The sequence below is a fragment of the Microplitis demolitor genome, chromosome 6 (genome assembly GCF_026212275.2).
Source record: "Microplitis demolitor isolate Queensland-Clemson2020A chromosome 6, iyMicDemo2.1a, whole genome shotgun sequence".
NCBI lineage: Eukaryota > Metazoa > Arthropoda > Insecta > Hymenoptera > Braconidae > Microplitis > Microplitis demolitor.
The window spans coordinates 4,051,243-4,073,907 of record NC_068550.1 but is presented as its reverse complement, the minus strand read 5'-3'; the positions used below and the strand labels follow the sequence as shown (position 1 = coordinate 4,073,907).

Below are 22,665 nucleotides of genomic sequence, written 5' to 3'. Positions count from 1 at the left end.
TCATTTCCTTCCTCCATGGAATAAAATAAATTTCAGGTCATGATATCCAAATTTTTTTTCCTATTTTTTTCACTATTTCGTATCTTCTATACTTCAATGCGTATTTTCTATAATTGTACTCATCCATAAAAAATAATCCGGGTGTATTTCCATTTGTGTCAGCCACATCGAGGATCGAAGCGACAGCTAGTGATAAAATCACCCAGACAAAATTAATGGCGGCTACATTATTTTTCACTGAGAGTACACAGGCTCGTAAGTGGTAGTAAAACCTAAAACCATTAAAAAGTCAGTTTTTTTTTGTTGCTTACATTATTTTTCATGGTTACAACAGACATGTGTTAGTAAAATATTCGGTAAGAACAATGACAAGTAAATGTCAATTAATCTCAGCACCTCCATGCTTACTTTACTATTCGACGCTAAAATCCTCTTTAAATTAACAATTAAATTTCATCCTGCAGCCTCAATTTATCTAGTCATCTTGTCTTGCAAGTGCATGTTCATGCTCATGTTGAAAAAAACCTACGTAACATCAAACTCAATCCTATTCTCACTCTCATGTCTCATACTTATATATCCACTATTCTCAACCAGCCATTTCACGTTTGCTGTATTTTCACCAGTAATCTAAGCGACATTTTCCATTATTTAAATAGCTTTTGTAATATCTCCATACATTACCACTATTTATTTAAGATAAAAAGAAAAAAAAAATAGGAAACAAAAACAATCGTTGAAAATACGTCAATAGATTTAAAAGTGTCTTAGTACCCAGTACTCATTATTGTTTGAATATAATACTCATTAGCTTAAGTTATTCACCAACAAATGATTAAATAATTTATTTAAAAATACAATAAACTAATTATTATATTTATAATTAGACAGAATTTATGCAGGCCTTGAACTCTGGAATTCTGCAGGTGTCAATCAGATAATGATTCTTTATTACAATTCTAATCGTAAGTGACTCAATAATTTATTCGATAAAGTTTAAAGTTTAACTACAAATCAAATAATTTATTTAAATTTAAATTTCAAATTTTTTTGGGCATAATTATTTTAATTGAATATTTTTTATTTATAGTAAGATAAATATATATATGTAATAAAATAGAATATGTATTTTTAGATGTCAGTGGATATTATTAATTGGAATCAACTTTGACCCAGACAATTGCCGAGGAGTTTGACTTGAACGTAAGGAAATAGTCCAGGTGGTTATGATTGCTAAAAAATAATGACGGAAAATGGATAAGTAAGTGTGGAAGATGAATGAGTTTGTGAAATTTGAAAGATTATTTAAATAATATATATATAAATATATGAACTAGGTATATATTTAAAAGTATATAACTAGTAAATTTATTATTACATGTTGACTTGTGTATTGAATTAGAGAGAATAATTAAAGAAAGACTGAAAGAGGGACGTAGTAAATTTTCCAAGTCTTGGTTTAGACATTCTAAATTTAGAGCATAGCCGACTTGATTCTCTACCACGCTTACAAAATAATATATAACATACTGAGAGTAGTGCCGTGCTAAACTAACGAGTGAGATCTTGTGGGTTTTACTGTAGTGTACGGGGCATAGATCTCACACTAATTTTCTACCTTGCTGATGGCCCGCTGCCAGAACGCAACGAGTTTAACCGAGAATTATCGATAAATTTTTTTTTTATTTATTTATCTTTTTACTCCGACTTGAACTCAATTTTTTTCGGTGTTTATTTTATTAAAACGTCGACGCGTTTTATCGCTACTTATTTTTTTTCTTTTATTATTTAAATCGTTATCGCTTTGTAATTTATAAATCTGAACAGGTGCGAATTGTTTAATATATTTTTGATTCCAATAAAATGATATGTAATGTGATGAGATGTGATGTTATGTATGTATATGTATGTGTTTGTTGTATGTTTAAAACTAGTGACGAAATGAAACTCAATGTGATGTAGTTTTAAGTGGGAAATGTTATTTTTAAATAATTTAATTTTATTGTACTAACTTGAGACATTTTATGTGTCTACAGACGATGGTGGTGGTAGCTGGTGAAGGTATTGGAGATGTTGTCCATGATATACCACTTTGTAATGTGACAAAAGATAGAGACTCGCATAGATCAGTACCTGGTAATTTTTTATAAACTTATTTGATGCTTGGAATGCAGTTGCAAGAGTAAATTTTATTTTTAATGCACTTTTTTTTTTTTTTTTAATTTTGTTTACGTGTTTGCAGATAAAAAAATTTTTATTGAGACCCGAAGTCTTTATTTTTAATACGGAAATTTATTAAAATTATTTAATTTAATCTGCAGATGAGTAAAGAAGTTCAGAAAAAAAAATTAAAATAAAACTTTTGATAAAAACATAAGTAGAAAAATAAAATGAATGAATTTTAAAATGTAATTAATTATTTACTATAATTATTTACAGAATTAGAGGATTGTAGTGATCAATGTAAAATGAAGACACCGGAGAAAAATCGTAAGACGATAGTACTTGTCGCTGGCGAAGCAAAATTTCCGGCGCAAGTAATAGACAGTGATAAAAAACTGATAGCTGATTACTCGTTACTACTGATGGCGCCGGACACGACAGTGAGCCAAGTGCGGCAAGCTGTATCTAACTGTTGCAAAGACGCGCCCTCGATTTATGAGTTTGATTTGTATTTAACGCAAGGAGGGAATGAATTCGCGTTGGATGACATGACGAAGACACTGGATGACTACTGTGTGGTATTCGATTCGCCAAAGGTTGACGAGCAAAGCGGACAGTTGACTTTCAAACGACACGAAGATAATAATGCTTATGAGTACAATAGCGTCGAAGATGTATTCGTTGAATTGAAACTGTTTCACGAGGCTGAGGATAAATTATTGAACGTCAGTTTTCTTGTTAGCGAGCAATCGACAATCGAAGAGTTGATGACAAATATTAAAACACACGTTGACCTTATCGCTGATCAAGCGAATCCAAGATTTATGCTGGAGCACGATAAAGTTTCGATGTTTTCATTTCTTTCAGATCATCAAGGCATGTTTATGAGTGACTTTGGCTTCGATTTTAGCAAACCATCAGCGATAACACTAAACTTTTCGTTGTTTATTTCTGAACAGAATGATCAGAAGTTTCTAGAACATAGAAGAGTAAGAAGACACTGTCAACCGTCTGATGTGAGACGAACGTTTAAACTAAAATCTGAGCGAAAAGTTGAACCCGAGTGTAAGTCAGATATTACTTATGTAGGTCTTGTTAATCAAGCGATGACATGTTATCTGAATAGTCTTCTCCAAGCTCTTTATATGACACCAGAGTTCCGCAACGCTTTGTACAACTGGGAGTACGTCGAAGGTTCGGAGAAAGACGAAGCAAATAGTATTCCTTATCAGCTACAAAAATTATTCTTGAATCTCCAGACATCGCAGAAGAACGCCGTGGAGACAACCTCGCTGACTAAAAGCTTCGGGTGGGACTCTACGGAGGCATGGCAGCAGCACGACATCCAGGAGCTATGTCGCGTCATGTTCGACGCACTGGAACAAAAGTTCAAAAATACTGAGCAAGCCGATCTGATTAACAGATTGTACGAGGGCAAGATGATTGACTACGTAAAGTGTCTCGAGTGTCAGATGGAAAAATCCCGCGAGGATACTTTCCTAGACATTCCGCTGCCAGTGAGACCATTTGGCAGCACTGTTGCTTACAACAGCGTCGAGGAAGCTCTCCAAGGTTTCGTCCAGCCGGAAACTCTCGAGGGTGTTAATCAGTATTTTTGTGAAACTTGTAACAAAAAATGTGACGCTCACAAGGGACTTAAATTTACAAAGTTTCCTTATTTACTTACATTACACTTGAAGCGATTTGATTTCGATTACCAGACATGCCACCGCATTAAATTAAATGACAAGGTCACTTTTCCTGATATTCTCAATTTGAATGCATTGATACCTTCCGCATCTAAGTCCTGCGCCGACAACGAGGATTCTCCACTGTCTGATGATTTAGACGAGTGTCTGCCCTGTGAAAATGGATTCACATCCGGAGAACCAACGCCTTCGAGCAGCGAACAGAATGACGACGAAGGTATCGACATGAATAATCCATCAACGTCTAGTACCCACAGCCAAGAAAACGAACAGAATCGCAATAATAAAAATATCCGGGGTCCATACCAGTACGAATTGTTCTCCATAATGATACACAGCGGAAGTGCTGGTGGCGGGCACTATTACGCGTATATCAAGGACTTTAGAACTCACGACTGGTTGTGTTTCAATGATCAAAATGTATCTCCCATAACTTATGACGACATTCAGAAAACTTATGGTGGCGGATCTCGTGGTTACTACAGCGGTGCTTACAGCAGCAGTACAAACGCTTACATGCTCATGTACCGTCAAATAGATCCTGAGAGAAACGCATTGCCTATGCAAGTAAATGATTTTCCTGAACATATTCAGGAAGTCTTGAAAAAAATGAAGGAGCAGGAGGAAGAGCGTATGAACCACGAGAAGTCTTTGAATTGCCACAAATTTAAAGTTTTTTGTCACCATCCGAAAGAAAAAAAATTAATAAACACAAGGATTTATTTATTTTCTGACGAAGAACGTTTGTCGCATCTTACGGAAAACGCTTACAAACAATTGAATCTAAAAGATGTCGTTGACATCAACCAGTGCCGCCTTGTCGCTTATGATCCATCTAATGACTTCATTGAGTGCAGCTTCGAAGGCTCCGAGCACAAAAGCATCGCGTCGATAACGCAATTGTCTGGATCGTATCAGTCAATGTCAGCGCCGTCGTACAATTTGCTCATGGAGATAAGAAATAAGAATGATAAATTTAAAGTATATCATCCGGGTGAAATAGTCACTAAAGTCTTCCTTGTTAACGTCGCTTCGCGTAGAATCGTCGATGGACCTGTCAGTGTCCGTGTCAAAGCTTCCGCGTCGCTAAATGATTACTGTAAATTAGTTGCCGAGGCTTTTAACCAAAAGCCATCTCCGATGTACGTTGTGCTCATGAAAATACTTTCAGACGTTACTCTTTTGGAGAATGATTCTTATTCAATTGAGTACAAAGGTTTTAATCATAATTGCAAAGTATTTGTGTCTTCACACTTGGACACCAATCCATTGAAGAAATTCAACGAGTCAACGCTCAAAGCGATGGTTGATTCATTTGCAAATATAATTGTTCTGAACATCGAGCTGCCGGATATGAGGAACGAAGTGTTGAAGGAATTAAACATACAGTTGCTGGAGCCAAAGCAGAAGGATCACAAGGATGACAAAATAACAGCCAATGGTATTGTCAAGCCGGTTGTTAGTGGGGATGCAGCTGTTGGTGCTGATAAGCACGATGTTGTGGATGGAGAAGTACAGAAGCTGAGTGAAGATGAGTCTAGTGGCTGGACTGCGCTTCAAAGTGAAGCTGAAGAATGGCAAGAACGGAGTAACTCTGAGGACAGCAGTCTCAGTGACAGTGATAGGACTTTAGTCGGCGATGCGTCTGAGGATGACGAGCTGATGAGCAAAGTTATTCATGACTTGTTTACGCCTACCAGAGAAAACTGGGCTGTTGATGATCAAGTAGATTACTGTTTCAAAGTAAGAAGTAAGCCGGGTAATCCTCCAGATCAGATCCAACTGCTGGTTGATCAGCGCATCAGCATGGAGTCTTTGAAGAAACACTTGGAGCAGTATATAAGAATACCTACTGAGTGTTTCAAAGTTATTCAGCAGCCCACTGAAACTGAGGACGTCAAGTACATGCGTCGCAGATCAACTCCACGTGGATTTGAAGACGGCGAGACGCTTACTATCCAGTTGGGCAGGGCTTTAAAAGAAGGAGAGTTTAAAGTTAAGCTCTACTACCTGTGGGTGGGATACATGGCTAGAGCTATGGAGTACTACTCTGTGGGCGAGTGGATTGTCTCGAGAGAGGCCACTGTCGCTCAGACTAAAAAAGAAATAATTGAGGAGCTGAGAGCAAATCACCACATTGACATTTTGTTTGAGAGATGTCGTCTGAGAAAAAAGTTCTCAATGACTCCATCGAAAGTCCTCTTCGATCATCAGAAGTTCAAAGACATTGAGCTCTTTAACCAGGAGCTAATTGTCCAAGAGCTGCCGGACAAGGAAATGGTCACTGACCCAAACCAGATTCTTGTCACCGCGTTCAAGTTTCCTGTGCAGGATTCTATTGAGTCGTTCGAAATAACTCTCAGTAATAAAACTTTGAGTGAACTGGCTGGAAAGGTATCGATATCTATATTTAGACTATTATGTTTTTTTGTTGTTTAAATTATTAATTGGTTTAATTTTACGTCAGGTCGCTGAATTGACGGGTATCAGTGCAGAAAATTTGACGTTTTCTAAAAGCGGCTGGGTAATATTTGGAATTTACCATACCTATGATATGAGATGGTTTACGTCAACTGATGAGTCCTGGGAATTACCGACACTTGAAGATGGTGCACTTATTCATTACAAGTTAGTTATTATTTTTTTTTTTAAATAAGGGTGGGCAATTAATTAATTAATTAATTAATTAATTAAATAAATAAAAAAAAAGTAAGCCTAGTTGAATTTAAATTAATATTGTATTTAAAAATTTGAATACAGAGATAGTACTGAAGAAAAAAATGAAGAAAAAAATGATTCGTCGAATGAAGACGATGAAAATGCAGGTGTATCCACTTTCAAAGTATTAAGTAACTTACGGAAGGACGTGGGCGGTAAACGTAGAGCAAGATGTCTACCAAGTAATAGCGGCACATACAAAATGTGCTCCGGAGAGTCTAGTTACAGTAGTCCACGACGTGAACGTGCTCTAAAAATCTACTTTGATAATAAATGATCCTCTTGTTATTTGTGAGCATAGCGTCTGCAGTTAAGCGAGGTAACTATTTAGTTAATAAATAAATAAATTAATTTATAATTTAAAAAATATAAATTTTATTTCTTAATTTTAGTGCCTGTTTAAGCCAAGAGCATCAGTATAAATCCACAATATCGTTGGATGGTCTCGGTAATTTAATTTAATTATGTTTAATTATTATTATAATTTAAAATAATATCATGTAGATTCGTCGCCCATATCCCACGATTGTTAAATTATAAAATCGTGGTAATGACGTATCGAGCGTTTTGAATATCCGGCCATATTGCTGTCATAAAAATTAATTTTTAAATCCAGAGCTTAAATAATTAATTAAAAAAATAAAAGCTTTATTTAATAATGAATTTTATATAAAATATTATTGCATTTAAAAATCTCGCAATTAATGATGTTTAAATAAATAAATAAATTTGAAATCGAGCTTATTGTTGCAATAGTAAACATAATTTTAAAAAACAGCAAAGAAATTAATTAAAATTAATTTAATTTATTATTAAAAATCTAAATCAACGAAGTTCACTGATGTAATTAAGGTGAACATTTAATTAAAATTAACTTGCTCGAGTTTGAAAAGATAAAGAAGGCCGTCGACGATCTCTGTCTTATTTTCTCTATGTACCATACGCTGTAGTTACAAAAGAAAATTATATTTATGATAAAAGAAAAAATATAAAAAAAAGATAAATTAATAATAATAATAATAATAAATAAATAAATGGAAATAGTGTGAGTGTACTTGTTTAAGTGTTTTAAACAATGCCAGAGTAATACCTTTGTATCTTTTTTTTTACGCTGACCAATGTACTAGTTTTTGTTTCCTCGTCAGATTTCATTGCGTACTTATTTATTTTCATTTATTTTAACGCAGTAATCTGATGGCTTGTGTAAATAATTAGTGTACTATCAGTTTGTTAGAGAGTACTCGTAATTATTATACTTTTTATTTCTATTTATTTAGAAAAAATTTTGATAATTGATTAGTTTTTTTTTTTTAAGTTTCAATTTCTTGAAACGCATTGAAAATATTTAATCGAGATTGTTATTATTATTTTAATTTAAAATAATGTGCGTAATAAATCAATTAGATTTTACTAATTTAAAATAGTTGCACTTGTGCGAGTGTTGATATTTAATTTATAGAAAAACTTTAAAGAAACATTTAAAGAGACGCGAGAGTGCAATCAGTTACTCAATTATAATAATTATCATTAATAATATTATTATTATTATTATTATTATTATTATTATTAAATTAATTAATTGTTATTAAAGCCATGGAGGTTTGATTTAATTTAAGAAAAAAAAACTGATTAAGGTGAGAAAGTATATATTTTATTTTATGTACAGTTTTTCCTCACAATGTTTTAATTTAAATGCATATTATATTTTCTATAACATAAATTACATTTATTTGCCTCTTAAATATTACTATCATTTATCATTTATTTGAATTGTTTGACATTTTGATATTTAATTTTTTTCGTCACATCAGTCATTAAGTTTTAAAATTTTTTTAAATTTCCATAAGAAATATGAGGAAAAAAAACTTAGAGGCTTTGACTTTTTGTAAAATAAATGATAAACTTGTCGGCAAACCTCGTGTGCTCGAATCCCTTATTTATCAATGACTATTTTAAGTTTTATTAATTTATAAATTAAAATATTATAAAAAAAAAAAATAAAAAAAAATATTTGTTTATTCTCACACACTTCTTTATAAATTTAATTGCGAAACTATTATCTTAACAATAAAAAAAAGTGTATATATATTGTATATGTATATATTTACAAGTATTTATTTATTTATTTTGTACATAAAACCACATAAATTTATATATAATCATACAATACAATACAATAGGCAAATGGTCATTTTAAATTTATAATCCAGCTGGAGATAAGGAGGAATATTGAGAGGATGGACGGTGTAAAAGATTATTGCCGCACACGGAATAATAAAATATATCGGCTCTAAAAATCGGTATGGCAGTGGGTGCGTGAGTCCCGGGAATAAAAAATAACCGACAAAAAAATAATAAATAAATAAAAAAAATATTAAGAGGAAATAAGGGTACGAGGGGGTCGCTTGCACATATATCGATATCTGAGCATTCGATCTCCGGGTTTGGGCCGCCCGTATATTTACATGTATAATTTATATACCTCGTCTAAGTTAACGCAGACTAAGGGCGGACACCAAGGGAACCTGGACAAGTCTGCGAGTCTCTCCCATGTGCACCACCTCCGTTCCCCGACCATTTAATGCCTTTTCCTTTTTTCTTAAAATCCCAGACTCTATCTGCGGTTTTTAAAATTTTCACTCAACATCCTCGCATTTAAATATTACACATAACACATATTTATATATTTACCACACTTAAATACCATTCATTGTAATAAACTAGAAATTACACACAGAGCATACACATGTACATAAACATATACATATGTATTTACATTTACATTACACTCATACATAAATAATTTAGACAACATATACAGATGTAATACATACAAGTTACATTAAAACATAACTTTTATCACACTTTACAACTATTATAACTAACTCGCTACTTATAATGTACACATACTGATACATTTGTCATAATTATAATTGTTATTGTTACTGTAATTATAATATTTAAAATTTCTTTTTAAAAGAAACAGATTTTTATAATTGTTTAGCTTTTATTCATCCATATATTTATTTAAAAGAATTAACTAAAAAAATACTTATCTCTGGGAACAGCCAAAGTCTTGTTGATTCTCACATACCCGATATATCTCTAATTAGACATCTGAAAATCCGATAAGCTGCCGTGTCACGGAATACCTCGCCGATCGATAAGCGACGGTACTTAACGCGTCGAAGTTTAACTAAGAATAAATAAAAATTGCATAAGAGTGTGCTGCGATATAAGCAGCAGCAGCAGCAGCTCCAGGATCCGAGGATGAGACTCGTGGGATTTTTTAACGGTTTAAATAATGCAGTACGAGAAGAGCCACCGCCCTCTTGTACCTTCCACCTTTTTTTTATTTTTATTCGTTTTCTCGCATCGTAACTTCCTTGTGAGCTCGGTGCTCGGTGTATTGTGACTGCAAGGGCGCAATTAATTACTGCGTGGCTGCAAGGTACCGAGCATTGTTGCATCTGTTGCGCTTAGCAATCCCGTAACTTCCCTTTCCCTTTCTCTTATCCTCATTCTCATTCTCATTCTCATTCTTATTCTTATACTCGTTTAACTTTATACACTTAATACTATGTGGTGTTCACCATATCGGCATTCGCACACCACTTGTTTTATTATTATTATCATTATCGCTATTATTATTTTTATTTTTACCACACATACAGAGCAACACACAAGACTACGTGTGCTAAAAGAGTTACGCTAAAGTATTACATACACCAGAAGTATATACTCCATGTACTGGGACTACTTATTCAAGTAACTAATAAATTAAAACTGCGTATAAGCAGGTAGTTGTTATTGTAGCTGATGTTACTGAGCATGTGTGTAAGTATTTACACATATATTAACAACGGCGTACGAGGACTAACTATGTAATGTGGTGCATCTAAGAGTTGCTAGCCACGATGCACTTTAAAGAAGCATTAATGATGTCCGGAGGGAGTTACCGGGATCACCAGATTTTTTAAATTCTTTCAGCGCCACGAAGAAAAGAGTAATTATGTTATTTTATTTTCGTTTACTCTTTTTTTAGACATTTTTCTTCTTTTGTTGTTATTATTATTATTATTATTATTTTTATTTTTGTCCCAGACATTTACAACGCAGTAATAACACGGTATTGTAATTGATGATGAATTTAAAAATCTTTTGAGTAGATTTATTATTGTTGTATATTATAAGTTAAATAATAAAAAATAAGATAACCAGTTCCGCGTGAATTCGTGTTGTATTGTTGCGTGCGCGGGTAATGCAAGTAAACAGTGAGAGAGAAGAGTGGAGTAGACGGTTAAGATTTTGCGGCGGAATAAAAAGGAGATTTGATGTGAAAGACCGAGGGAAACTAAATGAGATGAAGAAAGACGGGGCGGTGTTCCTCACGGGCACAAACGTCGAATTACGAAACACCTGTTCCACGAAATAACTTAATCGAGAGTGCATTCGTACTGTTAAATTCGTGAGTTGCCGGAGCCTTTGGCTTCTGCTGTTTTATCTTAACTTCTCTTTTTTTCTCTCGTCTTCTCTTTTCTTATTTTTATTTCTCTCTTATTCTTATTGTTGTTCTCCTAAAAACCGAGACAGAGTGAACTTGTGATTACTCTTAATTCGTCGGCGAGCCAATTGAAGTGCAAGTTAGTCGAAAGTCTAAATCCAATATATATATATTTATATATATTGACCCTCGAGTAACGACGGAGAATTGAACAAGGTCAGGTGATGGCGATGGTGTTTGTGGTGTGCCGGTGATGATGCTACAGCAGTAGATGTGGGTGAATGGGAGGAGACCAGATTTACAGCCGATTAGATCCAAGATTACAAAAGTATAGCGGCATTATTATCCTTTTTTTGCTCCTTTGCTCAACAAAAGTTAAATTATCATCTACGACGTTGGTACATAATGTCGCTCCGGCCATTCGGGTGTATTATTACCAGAGGCGATGGATATTACGTGTCTATTAGGTTACAATGAGTGATCATCGATGCGTAGCAATTTGAAATATCCTTTGAAAACTTAAACCGATATACATATAACGAGTACGAGGTGTTGTTCTTACAAAGCTCTTTGGCTTTTCTTACTTTCTTACTTAAATATTTTTAAATATTATATATATACAAGTCTCTGGAGGACTAGTATTATTTTTATTAGCAGCAATAAGTATATAATTTTTCGAGACTTAACTTGTCAAACAAGTGTTGTCTCCCACAGCCTTGTTGGTTTCGTCTTAACAAAACATTAAGATTTAAATCTCGCGTGAGTTGGCTGTCTCCGTAGTTAAAAGTAATTAATGTAATATATCTAACTAGTTCTGTGATTTCTGTCGAGGAAATCAAATGTAGTCGGACGGTGTCGTTGTCTCGGTAATGGCAGCTAACCGGTACTGAGGTTCCGTCGTCGCAGTTGCCTGGTGACACGTTAAGTTGGTTGTCGCTGTTTGTGTCTGAGCTGTTATACTTGCGGGCAACGTAACTCCTGATGATTGCTGTTGCTGCTGATTGTTTGCAGAGTTTGAACTCAGGTCACTGTAATACGCGCTGCTGGGCGCGCTTGAGAGAAAAGGTCCGTCGAGGTCTGCGTCGCTGCCCGTGTACCCGGTATTCTGGTAAGACGGGTTTACTTCGCTGGCAGTGCTCGTTGTTCTCAGGCCCTGGAGGTGATGGTGGTGGTGATGGTGATGCTGTAGGTGATGCTGGTGATTCGGGTGACGATTTAGTGATAATGGCGTTGACGGGCCATTCTCGTACATCTCGTAGTCCGGCTCTTGTAACCTTAAGTAATAAAATAAAGTTAACAATAATGTTTTTTCTCGACAACAGCAACTGCGACAACAAGAAAAGTAAATTATTTTGGTGATATATTTTTTACCTCTGATTGTGTCGCCTTTCTTTAAGTGTCCCGTTTTGACTGTCTCCGCTGTACCTGCGATGCAATCGCGCGGCGTCAAGCTCGTGATACTCGTCTTCCTCTTCGTCACCGGGAGTTGTTGCACGACCGCCGTAAGTCGAGCTGCCTCTCAATTGTAACTGTAGATCACTCGCATAACTTGCCGTTTGTGAGTCCAGTTCTGCGTACAGCGCCTCGTCTGTTTGCATGTGGGTGTAATGGTTCTCTACGGGGAGATTCATTGCACACCGATGTGGAGGCAGACTCAGGGGGGTTGCAACCACCCCTGCTGCGCCTCCTCCACGTCTTGATCCCAACCATGACCAAACATTGTGACCTGTTAATCAATATAGTTGACCAATAATTATTATTGCTCTTTTGAACACAAGATTTATGATCCTTATAAGAATAAAAAAATAAAATATTCACCGGGAGTTGGTGTAACGTCGTGATAAGGCGGTAATTTATCGAGCTCCAGTGGCGGGCGTTCGGGGATAACAGAAACACCTCCGGCGACACCGACGGCTCCGGGACTAACTGGTTCCTGGGGATTCGCGTCTTCTACACCGACTCCGCAACAGCTTGCTGCAAAAAATATATTATTATTATTATTATTATTTAAAAACGTATTTATTAAGATTAAACACCTGTGTCTATAAAATTACCGGTCTTGATAATAAAAAAGTGTAGATCAATAGCACAGGAGTGGCAGGGGAGCAGTCGGAAAGAGGAAATTAGGCTGGATTTATTTCAACGTGGGTGTGGTAACTCAAATTTCGCCTTGTCATATTTTCTTTAACCGTTAAACAGATCCTTCTACTCTTTTTATGTTGAGACAAAAATATCTGTCGTTCATTCGCTCAATACTGAAAGTAAGAACTACACAAGTAAACCAGAGCCAAGGGTTCGGCTCAACTCTTTAACATCAGTTGAGTTGTATTAGAAAGAGTCGCGTTGAGTGAAACCTCGGGACTCGTCAAGTGCCAGGTGAGGGTCTCCAGCATCTCTTCTTTCCTCTTTTATTTTATTTTTCTTTTTCTCCAACTTCTCTTCTCTCAACTTAGCCAACCATCAAATACTACACAGTACACTAGTATAATATAGAAATATAGACGGTGCATATTTACCCGCACACAACCGCTTACTCGACAAATATAAAATATAAAATAAAATAATAATAATAAAAAAATAATAATATAAAACATGTGTGAGTTGAATCTGAGAGCATTATGACATGAACTTGTATATATGAAGGGGCGCCTCCCCATCAGTATTTCTTTCTCTCCATGGAGCGTCTCGTCGTTCTCATTGTGCTCTCATCATCGAGCCGTCATGTGAATCGTCCCGGATAGGATTTTGTGGATCTGAGGGACCGACTCGGAATGCAAAAAGAACGTGATTATCAAGAATTTTTTCATTTAATACGCATCGCACATGCACACACTTTTTTTTAATCGACAACTCGGATGAGAATTTTATCCCATTTAAAATTATAACGTCCCAATTATTTTTTCTCCCGACTTGAGTCGTCGATTTCAATGTCTCCATCCACTTGGTCCATTCTCTGTGCGCGATATAGAGCACCATTATTATTGTCATTATTATTATTACTGAAACTAGTAGGTATAGAACGTCAAAGTGGGTTCAGCGGAGCGTAAACTTTATAACAAGACGAGGACGCAACAAGAAGCAGAAGCAGGAGCACCAGAGCCAGCATCAGCGGCACACGAGGGCGATGCTGCTGATTGCGTCACGGATCGGATAATCGGATTATCTCGTCCAACTCACGTTATAAATGACGAACCCCTCGAGGTTGTCTACTCCATATCTACTAGTTTTTGCTCTCTTTCCCTTCGTGATGCTTTCCCGCTCTCAATGTCATTCAGAGTACGCATTGTATGGCTGAAGCAGACGCAGAACTCATGAGCCAACCGACACACCGGGATCCAAATTCTGAGCGACGTTTTGAGTTAGTCGTTGCTGGGTGACTGTTCGAGACATTCTTAGACCCGAGCTATAGCACTGAGAACCGGGATACGTCCATCAACGCTTTGTCAACTTGATTATTCCGGAATATCTGGCTTAAGAGAGTGCCTCGAATACAAGTTTTAATACTAATACTAATACTAATGCTTAATACTTAATACTAATGCTAATGCTAATACAAAATCTCGGGTCTTTACTAAAAAAAAAAACACTATATCAAATTTAGTTAATCGCCTAAATCCTTTTCGACGAATCAAGCTTTTAAAGTTTTTAAAATTTCAACACTTTTATGAATTACTTGACAGCATTAGAGGATAAATTTAAGAGATAAGACCCAACGGTGTCGATCTTATTGAAAATAAAATGGATAACGTAAGTAATATAATGAAATAAAAAAGTATCTTGATTAGCATAAATCGTCGATACGAGGGAGAAAAGTATCGGAGGCTGAGACAGAGCACGCGAGGAGCGTCGGCCGCGCGTGGGGCACGAGAGACAGGAGGTGGAGGCTGCTACGAGTGTCGGATAATTAATTCGGCTGACCCCCGATCTCAATGCTGCCTGGGAGAGCTCACCACCAGCAGCAGCAACAGTAACAGCAGCAGGAGCTGAAGCAGGAGCAGTGTCTGAGTCAATGAGAGAGCTGGGAATACGAGTAGAAGCGTCAGTCTCCCAGAGCACTCTTCTCCAGCTGATGGTATCAGCACGCTCGATTTCAAATCGGAAAGTTAATTAGACGCGTTTCACTGTTCTCCTTGTCGCACGTCCACACACTTGTTCCTTTTTTCATCATGTCGTTCGTCTTCTCACTTGTTCCATCTTATTCTTCTTCTTGGTCTTGCTCTCGGTCTCCTTATTCTTCAGCAGGTATCTTATGCAGTCTTGTATACTCTCGTTGGAGTAAAGAGTAACCCAGGAGTCAAGAGAGTCAAGATCCTACCGCTTTCATTACGCCAACTAATTAAACGCCAATCGATCCTTCGACCCTCATGTCTTCAATTGCCGGTCATTTTCTTCCTCTCTCTGTCTCAGCTTCTACAAAGTACCTCTTTAATGTTTGCGTCTTTTATTTAAACTCGTCCTCTTGCAATCGACAACGCCACGACCGCGATACTAAACTTGGCGCCGATATCCGGATGTCGTCGCTGCTTTACTCGTGACACCCTCCACTAACAGACTACATACTCTCCACATACTGCAGTTCCTTGTACTTAAACTAGACAACAAATTATTCAAATCACTCCTATCCTACCATTTTATTTTATTATTTAAACTTAACGAAACCCACATAAATAATTATTTCATTTATTTATTTACTCCGTAGCCAGACTCGACCCTAAACCTCAGCTTTCACTCTACACTTGACCAGCAGTTCTCGAGTATCAAGTCATTGTTTTTTTTTTTAGGTTTAGGAACTTACTTCAGTTAATGATTTATTTATTTTAGGGGAAACGACAGACAACAGACCCCCAGACTACTTCACAGACAACCAGCCCTTGTTTCCTAACTCTGTAGTCTTTAGTTTGCTAGTGTAGTCTGTCTATGTATATATATATACATACACACTTATATATATATGTATACAAGTAATCCGATCCGCTGAAGCGCAGACATTCTACAGCGTCCACGAAGAATGCTTTTGTTATAAGCGTGTATGTCTCGAGGACAAGATAGCAATCGGATCTTTATCGGTAGTTATATGAGAGATCGGGGACGTTAGTTAATTGGGAATTAAGGAGAGAGCTTGGGATTACAGACGCTAAGTGTATATAAAACTATATAAAAGTTGTGTCTGCTAAGACTTGATGTATAGAGAAAGATGAGAGTCGCTTTTTATTTTTTTTTTTTTTATTTTTCTTACCTCGGCCGCCAGCGCTCTTCATTCTGAAACAAAAAGTTTAAATAAAATAATTAGTTACATGTTTAATTTATTATTATCAGGGTCTAGTTTGTTAATTATATTTAAAAATCGTGAATTTACCTTCGACAGTGAAGAAGCGTTACCATGATGACAGCTCCGATGGCCGCGGATATCAGAGACACTATTATCAGCGTAAGAACCCATCCAAACTCTCCAGGGGCTTCTGGAATCAAGAGTACTATGAATTAGACAATCTTATTTATGATACATTATTATTCATAATAATAAATAAAAGCAGGTGCTCATATAAATCTATATGTATGTGTATATGTGTGTGTAGATGTATGTATATTTACAATTATCATACAAGCATCAAGTGGCAATAACGAGGCTGAGAGCGGAAGTGTCCGTGATTCTTCACATCATGAGCAGAGACTCAGGTAGTTTGCTCTGCGAGTGGTTCTCGGCTAATTGCGATCAGTATAAGAAAGGTAGAATAAGAATGAGAATTAAAATAAGAATAAGAAAATAATAAAAATAAAAGTTAAGGCAGGGAGAGAGGGAGAGAAAGAAAGAAAGAGAGAGAAAGACGAGTATAGGCTGATGCAGCCACCCACGTATTTGATTCTTGATACAAGCCACGGCATGGCTAATTATCCCGAACCACGAATTGCCGAGAACGCACCACCCACCGCCTCCACTATTTCTTTTCATCTCGTTCTCGTCCTCATACTCTTAACTCTGTCTTTGTTTTATTCTTTTGCACCCCACAGAGACGAGTCAGCGCCAGAGTCAGAGTTTAAGTCTGAGTTAAAGTCATCGTCTCGGATCCGGGAAGTTGAGGGCAAAAAATTTATTACAATAAAAATAAAATATATTTCGAGACAAACGAATTATTTTTTGACAAGTAGAATTGGCAATATCAGCTGTCTTGTTTTTAAGAGGATAATCTAGATTGGATGATTGGATTCGACAGCCAGAAGTAACCATCAACGATTAACAGATTAATTGACAAAGGATTTTATTTACCGAGCGTTAAATTATTCGTTGAGTGCGAGTGAGTGTCGATCAGAAAACGTCTCTCATCGTCCTGTCTCTTGTCTCCCGTCTCTTATTTATTTCTCGGATATGATCAAACTGACGTTAACATAACAGCTTGCACCGTTGCTTCAGTGATAAGACTTTAACAGAAAACGTTATCGATCATCTTTATAAACTCGAGTGTCGGTTAGGCGGACTGCCAACAAGACGACTAACTCGACGTTGCCTCAACTACTCACGCAGTCACACCACAATGTACATGAGTTATCATTATTATTATTATTATTATTTAGCTTAAGGCAATCGGTTATTCCATACGCAGTGTGAAAATACAACTAGTAACGTAACACGCTTCTCGTCGGTCGGACACGGTTGACCAGTAGGTAACTACGTGTCAAAAACCTGATTGTCTCGTTGGATCCGCTGTCTTGCCTGGATAATAAATTACAAATTTCCATTAGACACATTTCGGAATATGTCTATACCTCAGTAGACCTATACCTCGCTGGTTATTTATTTATTATAGATGAGTGGAGCCGAGTATAAACGAGTGTAAGTTTAAGAGGTAGAAATATATATCTGAGTTTAGTTCTCCAGTCAACTTTGAGATTTTAATCTGTAGATGAGAGCTGGAGATCGTTAATAATCCGCGCGTCTTGTTATAAAAAATGCTAACGCTTATAACTGTTAGCTCTTTAGTCTTTTGGTAAATATATTTTACTTTTTTTATAAATGTTTGACCTCGTAATTTATTAGATAGACTACTAAGTCAGCGAATAGAAATAATAATAAATAGAAACAAAAAAAAATAAAAATATATAAATTGGAGATATCACTGGCCGTTGGTTGGCTTAATGAAGCAACAATTTGTTTTATATATATATATATATATATATATATATATATATATATATATATATAAAGTCAAACTTGCTGATTTTATCGGTCGGTTATAAATTAAACTCGTTACACCAGACGACAAAATAAATTCCAAAGCTAATCTAACATGAACAAAAGTGTTTTTATTTAGTTGTTGTTCCTGTTGTAGTCCTGCTCTGGTCTACTCTCGCCGACTTTCTCAACGCGACCCGATTTTGCTGGTTCAGCTCTTACGCGTGTCCTGATCTATCGTTTAATCGCCTGGAAATGCCTACGCTACCTGGAACGAGATATTTTTATTTAAACTGGTCCCATTCAGATTTACTTTGATTATTTTTCCATTCCTTTCCTTTTCGTTTTTTTCTTATTTTTTCTCTATTATTCAACTCACAAATAAAATTCTCGCATCATCTGCTCTTATTTACTAGAATTAGCCGATAATTTATTAGCAGCTCAAACATCTAGCACCTGCGTTTATTTAGCCAATTAAGCTACGGTTTTATTTAAAACACATTAATTATCAAGTTTATTTAATTTTAAAATTACCCGCAAAAATCTATAATTAATGCTGAAGGATTAATGGGCCGATTTATCGGCAATAATGATAAGGAGAAATATTATTGCGACAAATGAAATAATTTTATCGCGTATGTGTTCAACCACGGACATTAGATAATGTAATAAGTACATATAAATATAAATACATAAATATATAAGTATAGTTGTTAATAGTTTTCCATGTCGCTGTCTCTCGGTCCAATACACCTGAAGGACTTGTCGGGATTTAGTCACCAGCAGCGACGAGTCAATCGTTGTCTGGCACGCGATAGAAAACCGGCTTTATAGAAAATATATGTAACCTGCTGTGTCCCAGTGGTAGTTGGTTTGGATTTGTAGCCAGTGTCCCTACCCATGGCTCCAGTCAACCGAGAAACATTACTAAAATCACAAGACTACCGCCCTGAGATATATTATTTTATAACCGCTTTAATTTCTCTGGGTCTCGCGTCTTGTCTTGTGTCTTATGTCTTATGTCTCATGTCGATCTGTCTCTTCTCGACCAAATCAAAATGTCGATCGTTACGCTCGATTGCGATGACGTTTAGATAAATTCACGCTTTTAAGTGCCGGTACTTGTACTCAGATCTTTAAATTCTTTGCCAGCCAACTGTGGACTGAGATTTAGCTCGACTCTTTACACAGTATTGGCAAAAGAAAGAGTTTGATGTGGAGTTAAGACTGAAAGAATCATAGAAGAGGGTACACAGAAGATGGAGGCGTACAGAGGGCGGTAGATCCATCACCAGAGATCTCGAGAGATCGAGTTATCCGTCATCCGATCTACCGATTGTTGTTGCGGCAGCCGGTGAGAGAGGTGTGGCATGCCATAGACGCCTCACGGAAACGGTTATATATATATATATATACTTGTCTATATAACATTCCCTGATACTTAAAGCTTGATGTGATGATGAGGAGCCGTTTAAAATTGTTCCAACCAACATTATTAATCTTTTTTTTTTTTACCACACAGCTATGTAATCTCCTGGTACAATCGCCCGGTAATTGGCTGACGATTACAGTGAAAGTACACATACTGTGTCTATCATTTTTTATTATTTATTGCAACATTTTTACAAGGGTCACTTGTTTTTAAATTTTTTTATTTTATTTTTATTTGATGTGATATTAGATATTAAATTATCGACAGCGATTGTTAACATGAGTGGACTCGGTTCACATTAAAAGCGGCTCTGAGTCATGACGAAAGAAAAGTTGGTATTGTTGGCACTGTTGTTATTATGAGAGATTTATATTTAAAGGGAATAAAATATAATGTGAATCGAGTGTTTTCGGTTGTATCGGGTGATATCGGAGCAGAAGCATCTCGTTGGCTCACGCAATCGCATATCCGTGACGTTCACGCACGTGTGCTTGCTACTGACGCTTACTTTCTGTGTTATAATGTAATATTATGCTTGTTTTGCTCTTTACTTCTTAACGTTTCTCATCGCGGTTTGTTTTCTCGCGGCCGATAAATTCACCAGGTTCAAAAGATCCTTCTGTTGATTATTTTTCTACGGTGCTCTGTGCCTATATATGCATTTTTATTTATATATCGCGCGCGCGTGTGGATGTGGATATTAGGGACGAGTGAGATTAAAAAACAAGTACACGTCTATGTATTAAATCTTGGCGCTGTATGTTTCCCGATCTCGTTTACACCGGCCACGAAAACGAGGTGTGAAAAAAAAATAAAGTACACGGTGGCAAAGTTGCCCGAGAAGAACAAGAGAGAGAATTCTGAACTGGTGCAATAAAGAGAAGAAATAATAACGAGGAGATAAAAGGTGGAAGAGAGCTCGTTACTACGTTCCATCGGTGCTGTTGGTGCAGCTTCTGCTTTTCAGTCTCAGTCTCAGTTTCATTTTTTTATATTTATTCTTTTCTTACTTTATTTTTTAGCCCTCGCCTGGAGTGTGTGTTCTGTAACGATATACAAGCTTCGGCAAATCTCAGATAAGATGTGAGACACGAGAGCAAATTTTTTCTCGCGTTTTGATACCAACCAACAACACTTGTCCTCTTTTTTGTTACCAATTCGTCGAAATTCGTTAAAACGATAAAAAATAACTCGTCTTTTTATATTATTATTTTTAATTTGTTTGTTGCTTGTAACTTATTATTGTTATTTACTTTATTTTCTTTCTTGTTTTTGAGCTATCAAGAAGGAGTATAATCAGAGTCTAGAGTTGATCCTCCGAAGATTATGATCCCGTTAAACAGCAATATCTGCAGCAGCTTTTCTACAACACACATTTCCTTCCCCCTTAACATCTCATCGGGTTTATTCTCATGGGCACACGTATGTGTTTCTCTTACACAGTTTGCCGAGATGAGAAGGCGCTCAAAAGTATACGAGGTGTGATCGCGTAATTATTCTGGTAAGAGCGAGTGAGAAGTGACGCGATGATTGCTACGTTCTCGCCTCGAGGATCTACAACATCAACATCAACCCTATACTCGCATCGTCTCGTTTCTTATATATATATATATCTATATATTTTTTAAAATTTATTTTATTCTTCAACCTGCGTTTTATTTCATCAGCAATCAGCAATTTTCTTATTTATGACACGAAGACTTCATTTGCGGAGCTTTAAAATATATATACTTAATATATACATATAATAATAATACTAACAATAATCACTTGAAAAAAAAAAAAAAAAAAAAAAAATACCCTTCGAGGACATTTCGCCATTTTGGCGTTACCACGAGATGCGAGATGAACAGATGCATTGAGAAGTGGTTGTGGTGTGGTGTAGTTTATTTTTTTTGTACATGCACGGATTTACATGTGTAGTGTAGTGTATGCTCTGATGCAAAACGGAAAGGTAGTAGATGTAGATGTATATAAAGAAGTAAAGAAGGCGTGAGGTAAAAAACCCAGGGAGGGGCTGCGAACAAACGGAAACCCTTGCCAGCGTATTTCGGATCGCCGGCCATGCTGCTTGCACGTTTGTTCATTGGCTGATACACCGGATGTTGCACCCCACTCGTCAATCCTTCTGTGTATAAACCGCCTGTTTCATATAATAGGGTATCGTTATCCATATCCATAACTATACCCATATCTACAACTATATCTATGTCTATGTCTATGCATATGTTATTATTATAATATGTTATCAAGACAATTATAATTACTATTTAGGTATTTATTCATGATTGCTATCTAAACACATTTTGATTTATAATTTTCTTCGTAGCTACTTAAAGTCGGAGCCGGCTGTCTCCTTCCCGCCCACCGTTTATTTGTTATTATTATTATTATTATTATTATTAGTAAAAGATATTAAAGACAAGATTGATGAAGACATTAAAGACAATGTGGTTTCCACTGTAATTACCTCGATGTCAGTATGACTTTTAACACCAAGGTATTTTTAAAATATTGTGATGCTAAGGTGTTTTATTATTAACGAAAATAAATGGAAATTTTTTTTAAGGTCTTTTAATATTAATGAATTTTTCGTGAGAATTTAATTAAAAAAAGATTAATAATCTTTTGAATTTAAATAATAACGGTATTTAATATATGGTATAGGGGCCGGTGCCTTTGAAATTGTGAAAGTTTTTTTTTTTTTTTTTTTTTTTTTCATTTTTCAAGAAAAATGTAGACTGCAAAAATTTTTAAATACTTTTTCCAGTGAAAAAAATTTACATGAATTTTTATAAAATTCAAATTTTCAAATTTTTTATGAAAGTAAAATTTGAAATTAAAATTTTGCATTTGTGTAAAATTTATTTGTTCTAAAAGACAGACAACTGTTGATATATATTTTATAAAGAAGTAGATTGATTATTTCCGGTTGTTTTACTGTTGGTAATATGTAGTGAGTACTAAAGGA

The 22,665-nt window shown here is 35.8% G+C and overlaps 2 protein-coding genes across 9 annotated transcripts in view; one reads left to right on the top strand and one right to left on the bottom strand.

Moving 5' to 3' along the window:
* Nucleotides 1-235: 235 nt before the first annotated feature.
* LOC103573161 (ubiquitin carboxyl-terminal hydrolase 47) lies at nucleotides 236-8,700 on the top strand. Of its 5 annotated transcripts, none has more exons than XM_014442477.2 (8): nucleotides 236-356; nucleotides 888-965; nucleotides 1,136-1,203; nucleotides 2,037-2,136; nucleotides 2,440-6,266; nucleotides 6,340-6,500; nucleotides 6,633-6,909; nucleotides 6,983-8,700. In XM_014442477.2, exons 4-7 carry the CDS (start codon nucleotides 2,040-2,042, stop codon nucleotides 6,865-6,867), a joined length of 4,320 nt encoding a protein of 1,439 aa, XP_014297963.1. In that variant the 5' UTR covers nucleotides 236-356; nucleotides 888-965; nucleotides 1,136-1,203; nucleotides 2,037-2,039; the 3' UTR covers nucleotides 6,868-6,909; nucleotides 6,983-8,700. The 5 variants fall into 5 exon arrangements, with proteins under 5 accessions (XP_014297963.1, XP_014297962.1, XP_014297960.1 ...); XM_014442476.2 differs by having other exon boundaries at nucleotides 1,136-1,220; XM_014442474.2 differs by having other exon boundaries at nucleotides 1,136-1,261.
* Nucleotides 8,701-8,790: 90 nt separating this feature from the next.
* LOC103573130 (TSC22 domain family protein 1) overlaps nucleotides 8,791-22,665 on the bottom strand; it is a 65,507-nt gene continuing 51,632 nt past the window's right edge. For 3 of the 4 annotated variants that reach the window (XM_008552050.2, XM_008552068.2, XM_053739732.1), the window contains 5 exons: nucleotides 16,451-16,553; nucleotides 16,331-16,353; nucleotides 12,913-13,068; nucleotides 12,466-12,820; nucleotides 8,791-12,368 (listed from right to left, as the gene is read on the bottom strand). In XM_008552050.2, the coding sequence (XP_008550272.1) occupies nucleotides 11,930-12,368; nucleotides 12,466-12,820; nucleotides 12,913-13,068; nucleotides 16,331-16,353; nucleotides 16,451-16,553 (1,076 nt within the window). In that variant the 3' untranslated portion in view covers nucleotides 8,791-11,929. The remainder of the gene's footprint in view (nucleotides 12,369-12,465; nucleotides 12,821-12,912; nucleotides 13,069-16,330; nucleotides 16,354-16,450; nucleotides 16,554-22,665) is intronic. The other variant, XM_053739731.1, reaches the window with a different exon arrangement.